The 12,512-nt window shown below is 36.7% G+C and overlaps 1 protein-coding gene across 2 annotated transcripts in view; it reads left to right on the top strand.

The window, feature by feature from the left end:
* Window positions 1–12,025, top strand: part of LOC136028117 (uncharacterized) — a 37,471-nt gene extending 25,446 nt beyond the window's left edge. For both annotated transcript variants that reach the window (XM_065705759.1, XM_065705760.1), the window contains exons 5-6: window positions 4,421–4,579; window positions 11,075–12,025. In XM_065705759.1, the coding sequence (XP_065561831.1) occupies window positions 4,421–4,579; window positions 11,075–11,312 (397 nt within the window). In that variant the 3' untranslated portion in view covers window positions 11,313–12,025. The remainder of the gene's footprint in view (window positions 1–4,420; window positions 4,580–11,074) is intronic.
* The last annotated feature ends 487 nt before the right edge of the window (window positions 12,026–12,512 follow it).

Genomic DNA, 12,512 nt, shown 5'->3' with positions numbered 1-12,512 from the left:
AAACGAACAGAAATTATTACGTATATGAGGTGGGTTGCCCTTCCTTAACACCTCGCTCTTTGCACTAAAGTTTTTTAGCACTTTAAAAAAATACCTTATTGTTCTAATTTAACGAAAATAGTGTTTTAGGTGTCTTTCTTAAAGAATTGGGACAAAATTCAAACTTTAGCGGAAAGAGCGAGGTGTTGAGGAAGAGCAACTCCCCTCAACTACGTAATAATTTCTGTTCGTTTTAAGTTTTAATGTTGCTCCTTACTTTCAGTTAAAAAACTTGTTTCTTTTATTTAGTTTCCTTTTGAATCAAAGTTCTTGACTGGAAGAAAGGAGAAACTTAAAATCTCTCCTCCCTACGGATTTATTCTCTAGAAATTCAATCCTGGTGAAGATTTACCCCTGACAATTACCCTTAACATCTCCACGTGTGAAATTGGGTCGGCAAAGAGAAAGCAAGACACAAGACGAATTTCGTGTAGGATTTCTGGCTAATACCCCTAGTGTAAAATTTCCCTTGAAAAATAACTCCCTGGAAGCTTCCCTCAACATGGAAAATTATCCCCGTCAAAAATCCCACCAGCAGAAAATACGCACCCCCACCCAAAAAGATGTGTGTCCACTTCCCAATAACAAATACTATACGTAAACAATGTACAAATTTTATAACTTAAAGATCTTTTCCCAGGGGCTTTAGGGAGTCTTGATATTTCCAAAGCCATAGGCTATTCGGACTTTCAACTATGCTGAATAAAATGGCTATCTCAAAATTTTGATCGGACGATTTTGAGTAAAAAAGGAGTGTGGAAGGAGGGCCTAGTTGCCTACCATTGGTTTTGGTCACTTCAAAAGTGCAATAGAACTTCTAATTTCGGTTCGAATGAACCCTCTCCCGATATTCAAGGAGCACAGGGTCGATACGAGCACCCCTGGGGAAAAAACAAATAAACACGTATCCGTGATCTTTCTTCTTGCAAAAAAAAATACAAGTTCCACATTTTTACAGATAGGAGCTTGAAACCTCTACAGCACGGTTTTTTCTGTACTTCTAAAATGCTTTAATTTTCGAATTCAAAAGATCCTGAAGCGCTGTCTACTCCAAAAAAAAACCTGTACTGTTTTGTGTTTTCAGTTTTGCATAATCTTATCAATGTTTGTCGTCAGTTTATGTGCGCTAACTTTCTAACTTTTTTAAGGCTAATTTAAGAAAGATAGGGTTAAAGTCCTTATTGAATTGAGGGTGAATAGTTTGTCACTTGGGTCAACAAGAAAATAATAGGGAGAGTGCAAGGGCAGGGGAGTCTTTACTTTTGCCCTGTATATGGAGATATAAATGAGATGGTTGGTCATATAATGAGCGAGTATGAAGAATTGAGTTGCGAAAGAAATTGTATGCGAATCGTAGGTTTAATGGAAGATGGCTGGCAAGTATAATTAGGGACGAGTTTTGTGGGCTTGGAAAGACTAGCAGGGTTTTTTGCCTTAGCAATTGAGCATGGAAATAGATTTATGTAATTCTCTATAGTGTTTTGTTTATGCCAGTTTAAAGCTTTTGGGCTTTATCCTAGGTATTTTATGTATTGGTTGAGCAGTAAAAATTGGTGTTTTTTTTATGTTTCAGTTTCTTTCTTAACTTTCGATCTGAAAACGCTTATTTTTCTTAAATTTTTGCCCGTTTTTCGTTTTTCCTTTATTTAATACAGGATAAACACGACAAAGGTCTCTTTGTTTGGCATAGCTGATCATGTACAAGAATTCATCGTGAGTGTTGGTTAAGATATTGCTTTTAAGGAATAAGTGTTACTTTGACCGCCAAACTATCCCACGATCCACGAGTGTCGATATAGTCGACGATATATAGCGTCAATTTAAACCGTTTATATTCAGTAAGTTTATATCAATTTCAATTATTCGTCTTAAAAATACCTTTTCAAACAGTTCGTGGTAACGAACTGTAGTAAGGAGCGACCCAGCTCATTAGTAACCAAAACTCTAAAAAATGGAATTTTGATACCAATAGCTACATCAAAAAAATCGCATTTCTGATTTTAAATATATAAATTTCATCAAGTTTAGGCTTACCCATCAAAAGTTACAAGACTGAGGAAATTTGCCTTATTTTAGAAAATAGGGGAAAACACCCCCTAAAAGTCATAGAATCTTAACGAAAATCACACCATCAGATTCAGCGTATCAGAGAACACTATTGTAGAAAAAAATGTGGAATTTTGTTTTTTTGCCAGAAGGCAGATCACGGATGCGTATTTATTTGTTTGTTTGTTTGTTGTTTTTTTTTGTTTTTTTGGTTTTTTTTTCTTCCCAGGGGTGATCGTATCGACCCAGTGGTCCTAGAATCTTGTGAGAGGGCTCATTCTAACGGAAATGAAAAGTTCTAGTGCCCTTTTTAAGTGACCAAAAAATTGGAGGGCACCTAGGCCCCCTCCCACGCTAATTATTTTCCCAAAGTCAACGGATCAAAATTCTGAGATAGCCATTTTGTTCTTTACAAATTTTTATTTAGCGTAGTCGAAAACCCTTATAACTATGGCTTTGGGGACGACTTACTCCCCAACAGTGCCCATGGAAGGGGCTACAAGTTACAAACGTTGACCAGTGCCTACATATAGTAATGGTTATTGGGAAGTGTACAGACGTTTTCAGGGGTTTTTTTGGTTGGGGGACGGGTTGACAAGAGGGGAATATGTTGGGGGGACTTTCCACCGAGGAACTTGTCATGGGGGAAGAAAATGTCCATGAAGGGATCGCAGGATTTTCTAGCATTGTTTAAAAAAAAAACTATGAAAAAATAAATTTGAAAAGTTTTTTCAGCTGGAAGTAAGGAGCAGCATTAAAACTTAAGACGAACAGAAATTATTACGCATATGAGGGGCTCACCTCCTCTTAATTCCTCGCTCTTTACGCTAAAGTAGATTTAGTGATTTGAACTATTTATTCTACGGCTTTTGTGATTCAGGGGTCATTCTTAATGAATTGGGACAAAATTTAATCTTTAGTGTAAAGAGCGAGGTATTGACAAGGGGGTGAACCCCTCGTATATGTAATAAAAACATGAGATTACAAAAGTTCGTCACGTAAGCTAATTTATAAGTTACGTTTATCTTTTACTAATAAAAACATTCGTAAAAAATTAAAAATTCTAGTTGCCTTTTTAAGTAACCAAAAAATCGCAGGGCAACTAGGCTTCCTCCACCGTTCCCTTTTTTCTCATAATCATTCGGTCAAAACTATGAGAAAGCCATTTAGCCAAAAAAAAAAAAACTTGCAAATTTTGTGTTAATTATTCCTCTGCGGAAAGCCAAAATCAAAACATGCATTGATTCAAAAACGTTCAGAAATTAAATAAAAAAAACAAGTTTTTTAGCTGAAAGTAAGGAGCGACATTAAAACTTAAAACGAACAGAAATTACTTCGTATATGAAAGGGGCTGCTTCCTCATCAACGCCCCGCTCTTTACGCTAAAGTTTTTTACTGTTTTAAAACGCAGAGTTGAGAGAAAGAGTCAAACTTTAGCGTAAAGAGCGGGGCGTTGATGAGGAAGCAGCCCCTTTCATATACGAAGTAATTTCTGTTCGTTTCTAGCTTTTCGAAGTGTCTAGCGATCAACAGTGGTATTCTTATAAAACATGCTTGTAAGGGATTATCACTGTTAAGTATGTTGTGTCTGAAAAGATTCCGATCGCATGCCTGTAATCGGCGTAGAGAGTTTTATGAAAAAGAGTAGTGTATATTGAGGAAAATGTATGGATTGGGGGGGGGCATTTTCTAAATCTAGGGGAGACAAAAACGTTTTTGAAGCCACTGCTAAAAATACGATGTTTTTTTCTCTTTTTTTTACGATAAAGTTGGCTGAAATTCAGTGGAAAATGAATGAGAAATTATTCTTTAACGGTAAATCTATATATATTAAAAAAAAAAAGGTAATGGTCATATATTATTTTCCTAAATCTGCTGGACATGCTAAGAAAATAGCTTTATTGTGATTCCGTCACTAATTTTTAGCTTGAAAACTACAAGATGCTCAACTCAGCTTCGCTTCCAATTCTTATGGAATATATTCCTTTCTCTCATGACTCATTTGATGGTTATACATCAGTTGATTCTTTCAGAGGCTAGTTCTATTTTTGACACATTTTTATGTTTAAGCATCAAAGCTTGCTTGGCTGTATTTAAACGTCCATGAGGATGCAGATGAGGATTTTCCATCAGGTCACTATTGTTGGAAAAGAATTTTCTTTCTTAACTTTTTCTCTCTGTTTGTTTTTTGTTGACTTGATCAAACAGGTTTCTTAACCGTTCGGTTCTATTTTCATTCATTTTTATTATTTTGTATGACGAAATCAGCAGTCTCGCTTCTTGAATTTAACATTTCATTCAGAATGTAAAACTTATACTTTATTTGTACTTTTAGACACAAGAGAGAGGATTTTCACCCAAGAACTCCAAACAAGCAAAGGAAGTATAGCCGGCGAGGATGGGATGGAATTGTGAAGATTTGGCGCGTTCAACTTCATAAATTTGATCCACCTGATGCACCCAAACCGGACGACATTCAACGATCAATCAAAAGGTAGCTACTTCTACTTTTTCCTCATATTGACGGTTTATCGTACCTGTACACATGGTGGAGAAAGAAGGCTTCCCTGCCCCCCCCCCACTCGAGATTTGTCCGTTGAAATATCAAAAAATGTTGTCTAAAGATAAACTTTCCATGTCATGATTCCCACCTTCACCACCAAAATCATCTTCTGCGTTTCTGCGCAGAAGCCATACGTTTCTGCATAATATTGATAGATCTATGTACCATACAATATTATATTCCCGGGTTTACTGGAACATAGAGGGAAAAGGCAAGAGAGGCATCATGAGTCTTGCCCCTGCAGTATTTTGTTGTAAAAAGGAGAAGGGGCTAGAGGCCCGGAAATGAGCCACAGAAAATAGTTTTCCTGATCAGTTTGGAATTTGCAGCCGTAACTCCTTGGGCCAAGGGGATTAATGTCCAGAAAAATTGGTTCCTCCTCTAACAAAGGGGGCTCGAAGAAGAGTCGAATTTTTTCGATTGATCTGAAACTTAAGTAAAATCTTTGGATAAGGGAACCGCAATGCAAGTAAAAAAAAAAAAAACATAGCCTCCCCTCAAAATGCAGTCCGAAAATGCCAAAAAGCTTTTTCTCGTCCACTTGAAATAGGAGGCCTATCTTGGAGACTTGAAAGGGGGATCATTCGATTGGAAATTGAAAGTTGTTGTGGACTTTTTAGAGGGTGAAAGCTACTGGAGTGCACTGAGGCTCCCTCTCGGTTCGTTTCATGATATCGAAACAAAACTTTGAGTTATCTGTTCCGTTTAGTAACTTCGAAATATCTAATAAGTTTGCATTCGGGGTTGATATCAACCCCACAGCCCTAGTGTGAATTTTACCTTAACCTGCCATGGTAGCTCAACCCTCAAACACATGAAAAAGTAATTGAAGATTTAAAAAAAAAAAAGCTAAAAAATCTGTGGGTATTCTATACGACATATTCTGCCTGTATTGTGGAATATTGGTAGAATGCTCCGAAATTCCTTTCTTGTTAAAATGCCGCCCAGTATGGATATCCCGTCTCAGCACCCAAAATCGATGAGATGATTGTCAAATATTGTGGGGAGTACAGTCTTGAGCAGTTTATCAGAAAGAAACTCATTCCCTTTGGGACAGGATGATGAATCTCTGCACTTGCAACGGCTGCTATCACTTAAACCCCGACCACAATGAGACATAACTAATGCCGGGAAGTAACTAGCGTTAATTTGAGCTAGTCAGAAAATTCTCTGAAAAACCTGATTGGTTAAGCTCAAATAGACCCGAGCTAAATCTAGATATTAATAAAATTTCACCGCGAATAAGCCTAATGGGCTCTTTTGTCGCTGGTAACTTCATTCGGGCTAGTTCCTTGCATAAATTTACCGAAAAGGATTTCAAATCAATCAGCAAGTTTAATAGATAACGTTTTATCAACAATGCATTCTGTACAAAATGGTTCTGATCTCCGACTTATCGGATCACTTTCCAATTAAAGTCTTGCTTCCATTTCCCATGATTTCTAGACAAATAATTCACGATAAACTGGAATTTTGATATACACCAGCAGATCTTGACCCACTCAAGGAAACTCTGAATACTAATTCGTGGGGTTTTGTACTATCTGAAGAAGTTAGTTTAGGAAATTATGATAGGATATTTGATCAGTTATATTGTAATGTCAAAAGTAAGTTTTTGGAACATTGTCGAAAACCTCCGACTAGTCGGTCTAAAAGATCAACACCCGTAGCCCCGAGGACAGCAAGTGGAATTCTAATGTCAATAAAAAGAAAGCAAAATCTCTGAAATGTGTATAAGAAAACACCAAGCAACGAAAAGCTAGAGACATTTAAATTATACCGAAATATGCTAAAATCACTGAGACGCAAAGCTAAAGAGGCATATTTTACTAGGAAACTTGTAGATTCTAGAAACAATATTAAGAAGACATGGGATTTGATAAAAGAGGCTACACGGATATAAACAAAAGCCACTAGTTGCCCTGAATCTCTGGAAATAGATGATAAGTTGAATGCAGATGAAGACCAAGTTCGAGACCAGCTGACGAAATTTTTTGCTGAGATGGGGAAACAATAGTGGAAGGTGTGCCTCCTTCTTCTAAAGCTCAGTATTAGAAACAGTTTCTTGGTCCTCCATGCTCTGAATCAATGGTTGTCGAGCCAGTCACAGAGTAGGAATTAGCAAAAATAATTTTATTTCTCAAAATTCTTCTTTTGGTTTCGACCGAATTCCTGCTAAAGTCGTTAAGTTCATTCTTCCATCAATTATAAAGCCACCGTTTCATTTGGTTAATAAGTCATTCCAATTAGTAGTTTTTCCTAGGCGACTCAAGTTGGCTCGAGTGATATCTCTTTTTAAAGTAGGTGACCGTGATGATTCAAGGAATTACAGGCCAATCTCTCTTCCAAACATTTTAAAAACCAATGCTGAAGTGACTAATGAGTTATCTCAATGCCACACTTTTTCCATAAACATCAATTTGGATTTTTTGCAAAACATTCAACGGAACATGCGTGCAATAGGTTTCTTCAGTTCATACAGCAGTCATTGGAATCTGGTCTCATACCAGCAGCCATTTTCCTTGATGCGAGGAAAGCTTTTGACGTTCGGAGCCATGAGATCCTTATTGATAAGCTGTCTTATCACGGAATTTGTGGGGAGCAACTGTCATGGTTTTCTTCATACTAGCCGTTCTATCACCGCTAAAGGTTCAGATGACCAAGTTTGAGTTACTTATGGAGTGCCCCAAGGCTCAATTGTTGGGCCTTCACTATTCCTCATTTACATCAATGACCTCTATCGGCTTTTTACTACCACGACATCAAATCTCTGCTGTTGATTATGTCATAAATATAATTCCCGAATCGCACCAATAGCTGCATCCAGTAAACATGAAGAATTAATCGCATTCGCTGATGACAATACATTAGGCGCATCGGCTACATATAAAAAATCCCTTATACTAAAGTTACAAATGATGGCTGAGAAAGTTTATCATTGGTTTGATAGTAATCGTTTAGCTATGAGTGTGAAAAAGTCATACCTACTTATTTTTCTCGTATAATGAGGTATTTTCTCTCGTACCATATACTAGCCAATCATAGCCTTACGGACCCCACTTACGTTGATCGTGAGCATAACATAAGTGAACACCTTGGTTTGCGATTTAAAGTTCTATTTATGAGGGTAGCAAGGCCAACTACCAGCAAGTTTTACACTAAAGCTGAATGGAAAAAAATTAATCGAAATCTGTATGAAGCTAAATGTGATGAAGTTTTGCAAAAAATCACAGTACCGTATAATTTACTGAAACATGGTTCGTATGATACCCTAACTTTGGATCTGTATTGTTGTGAGATAGTCGACGCCATGAGAGTGACACAGTCAGCAGCGGTTCCTCAAGGACGGATTCGTGTTGGGGCTCGCAAGCCGGGTCGGAATAAAGATCATCATGTGAAAGATGCAGAACTCTGACCAAAGTTTTGGTATAAATTTTGGCGTGAATGCGACCGACCTCGCTCTGGTCCCGTTTTCAGCTCATTTCGAGCATCTAAAAAAGTTTGCAATCAAGCAGTTGACAACTTAAAGCTCGCGCAAGCCGAGGAGGCTTCTGTGCAAGCTCTTCGTTCGCCTAATAATACGTGCAAATCCTTCAAGCAGAATAATAACTATCGGCAGTAAAACAATCTGTCCAAAGATAAGTGGATTGAGCATTACAAAACTGTTTTTGAGTTAAATAACGTAGTTCTGGAAGATAAGTGCAGGCCTGAGCTTGAAAATAGGCTCAAGTTTTTAATGTCAAAAAGAAGTTTTTTTTTGTGAAGCAAAATGAAGTGTGGCATATTACTCGGAAGCTGAAGGCCGGTAAAGCGCCAAGTATTGATGAAATTGTTAGCGAACACCTTCGTAATGCGTCGTCACTACTCCTAGAGCACATCACTGTGCTCCTCCAGATGTGTATTGATTCGAGAGCTGTCCTTAAATTATTTTGTAGTGGTGTTGTTATGAACATGTCGAAAAAAGGGACAAACTCCCTTAATGGGTTTGGACAAACCACTATAATGGGGCGCTTGTTATCGCCCCATTATAGTGTTGGGAACTGTAAATAAGGCTTTAGAACGCATATTATTTTCTGAATTGGTGCTTAAATGTAAAGCTGGAGAACACCAGTTCGGTTTTGGTAAAAGAATGAGTTATGCTAATGAATGAGTTGTGCACAGGCTAATGAATTAAATTATGGCAAAAGCTCATGTTCGAAATCTGCCGTTATTTTATGTAGTGGTGATGTCACCGCCGCTTTTGATTCTGATGTGCATTCTAAACTTTTCCTAACACTTTCAGACCAAGGAGTTAATCCTTATATAGTAGCTCTTTTGTCGTATTGGTATTCATATAGCCCAATTCGCATTAAACTTTCGGATGGAAGTTTATCGTCCACCTATACGCCTTTTAAAAGGTGTAAGGCAGGGTTCGGTTCCGAGTCCCTTGCTTTTTAATACCCTGATTCACAGTATTATAAAGAAAATAACTGGAGGATTTGTATTTGAATTTTTTGACCTGAGCCTTATTTGTTATGCTGATGACTTACTTATGATAAGCAGTGATGTTCACACGCTTCAAATAAATCTTGAGTTACTTGTAGAAGGGTATAGATCTGTTGGGTTGTCTGTCAATGCTTTTAAGACGGAGTTCCTCATTTATGAGCCGTCCCGTGTGTGCGGGTTACACATTAACGATGTTGTAGTTGTAGATGATCTTGTTGTACGTCCAAGTCAATCTCTGAAGTACCTTCAACATATGGATCTAACATGGAAAACAGCCGAACAATGATAAATGATGACGTTACAACGGGTTTAAGGATTAGTTACGCTAAAGTGGCTTCACTCAAATTTAGTTTGAATAGAAAAGTTTTGTCACGTATTTATTCAGCAGTTGCTTTACTAGTTATTTATTATGTTTCGCCAATTTACTTAAGATTAGAACTTAAGATTAGATTAGCTTTTTTCAAATATTTGAGTTTCTCCTCTGACTCCCTCTTTATACTAGAAATACAAACCTGGAGAATGAGTATGAGTTGTGCAATATTTTAACTGAGCAGCCGAAGCTTAGAGATCATGCTCGATTAAAAGCTCTAAGCGGTCTTCTTAAATGCGCAAGTACATATTTGATCTACTGTGTCGATTGCTAAATGTTTGATTTTTCGTGTTTCATATATATATATGTCAATATGAAGTGTTCTTGTTAGTTTATTTTTATTTTTCATTCGTTATTTATTTACTCTGCCCATTCTTCTTTTGTTGTATGGCGGGCTATAAATAAAATTCATTCATTCATATATAAGAGCTGTCCTACAGTAATGGAACATTTTCTTTCAAGATGTCCTATATGCCGCCCACTCGACCGAAATGTGCGATTCCTTAGAATTATTCTTGACGAAAATCTAACATTCAAGTAGCATATTCAGATGATAAGAGTCGAAGTTTCAAGAGGACTGGGAATCAAAACAAAACTCAAACGATTTTTTTCTTTTTCTGTTCACTGTCTTTTATACTTCTCTCGTATTTATGGTTATCTGTATTATTGCTCATCTACTTGGATGTTTACTTTCACATCGCTATTTTCCTCCGTCCGTAATCTGCAGCTGAAAGCAGCAAAAGTTTATACTCTTGTCCAGCTCTTAAATCTGAAGGATATCTATATGCTTTTGTTCTGTTCAATGGCATTCCTTTATTTCCACGGAGATATACCAGAATGTTTGTCTGGCAAGTTTCAACGAGTGAGTGATGTCAACCCATACTGAGTTCGAAATTTGGAGGATATACTGGTTTCTTCCACCCTCTCAGTGCGTTCAGGCTTAGTCTTGCCGTTGCTGTGGGGCATACCTGGAACTCTATTTCTGTTGGGGTTCGAAAATCCCATACCATTGGTTCTTTTAAAAAACACCTAAAAAGATTTCTGTTGGAAAATAATAGATGATTGAAATATTTTCTAAATATCATAGTTTTAGATTGGATTTTTTTTTTTTTTTTGGTTTGTTTTAGCGTTAGTTCTTTATGTCAGTGATAAAGTATGATTTGTTGTTGGTGCTATGTGACGTGGAGAGCAGTTGTCTTGTGTGAGCATTCGTATGAGTAGTAATTATTATTTATAAATAGTTCAAAAATTAAAGTAAAATTATTTGAAGGATAAAGTAACCAAAAGTATAAAATAAAAAAAAAAAATCTAGGAAAATGAACTCTTAAATTTATGAACTCCCATCACTTCATTCTATAACTAATGCGAGTCTTGTGACAGGAAAGCAAGATAATTCGAATTTTTTCAGCGGAGTAGTGCGCTGGATTACTACACGTTAGCAAATGTGGGGTTAACCTTATTAGTTTGAACCGTCGGGGTGGGTGCAAATAAAAGGTTTCTTAATGTTTTCTACGTATTTATAATGTGATTGTGCTAATCGTACAAATAGTTAATGCAATATTGAATTTTAGTGAACCAACTGGTGAAGATGGTCTGCCAAAAGCCTTACAAGATTTTCTTGATGATGTTAACAAGACTCTGCTGTCTGCAGTTGAGGGGGGAGTTGTAGTTAAAACTGAAGAGACCCCGAAGAAAAGAAGTGCAGATGATAAAGACGAATTACAACAAAGCTCAAAGAAAAAAGTGAAGACAGAGACAATTTTTGAGGAATCCAGCGTAGAAAAAGTGAAGCAAGAATTAGATTTTTAGACATTGGAGTAGACACCTCAATCAGTATTTTTCCAGTTTGGCACTGACCTAGTGAGTAATCTTCGAAGAAAAATTCTGTGGAAACCCTATTTCATGGCTGTCAAATTTACAGTTATACTTATAATCAGCTATATGTAAAGGGAAACATAAGAAAAGCCCCCCCCCCCCGAAAAAAATAACGCACATATTTTATTACTTCTCTCCATATTTTATTCAATTTAAGTTTCTTCATTTTTGTCTCAATCCCCTTCGCAATGAATCGTTGCGTGTTTTCTTTCCTTTTTCTCGTGGAAAATGCGAAAAATGTTGCCCCGTCTCCTTTTCCATCCAAGTGCCTTCTTCAGCAGATACTTCACAATTCCCTGTCGTCTCCATTATCTTCTTTTTCTGTATAAATACAATTCTCTTTGGCTTAGGGCTGTTTCCTGTCTGTCTCTTCTTTATTCTTTCCCTTTTTTATTGCATAGTTAAAATTGAAATTTGTGAAAAATGTTTACTAGGACAATGCCAAATTTCAACTGGGATACTTCAACTGATGAGGTTCAGCAAGAATAAGAGGTGTGTGACCCACTCAAGAGAACATGTGATTTGGATTTATTCTGCAGAAAAATTAAGAAGCAGAGGATTAATGTGATGCTTTCTTTATATTGTGCTATTTGATGTATTTTACAAGTCCTTTGACAAATTTTCGGAATACACGATATTCCACCGAAGCTTTTTTTCTAATAAGCAATAAAACTATACCAATAGAAATTTTGCATTTAATGTCGAAGAAAATGTTTAAATAATAAAGATATAGCAATTTTTAAACTGGCAATCAATTTAAATAATTGAAACCATTTGGAATTTGACTGGATGCCCACAGTAGTTCCCCGAAATCCCCCTAAAATGGCATTTCTGTAAGTAATGGTAACTGACCTTTGACCTTGCTTTTAAAGGCAGCAAACGTCAATGTTTATTGTGTTGTGCGTTTAATATCCACGAAGACCAGGAGGGTCTTTCGACACTACTGTATTTTCTGTCCTCCTTTATGGATCCTAAATTAACGGAAAAAATTCCAACATTTTCCTTCTATCCTTAACTTAGTACACCAGAACTTTTTTTCGTTAAATCCAAAAATTTATTACATATTTCTAGTGCTTATAGTTTTAAGGTTCTGATCTGTTGGGTTTTTAGGCGGGGTTCTTGTTATTGGAAAAC

The sequence above is a fragment of the Artemia franciscana genome, chromosome 6 (assembly GCF_032884065.1).
Source record: "Artemia franciscana chromosome 6, ASM3288406v1, whole genome shotgun sequence".
Taxonomy (NCBI): domain Eukaryota; kingdom Metazoa; phylum Arthropoda; class Branchiopoda; order Anostraca; family Artemiidae; genus Artemia; species Artemia franciscana.
The sequence above is the reverse complement of the archived record's forward strand: the minus strand, read 5'-3'. Positions and strand labels throughout refer to the sequence as shown.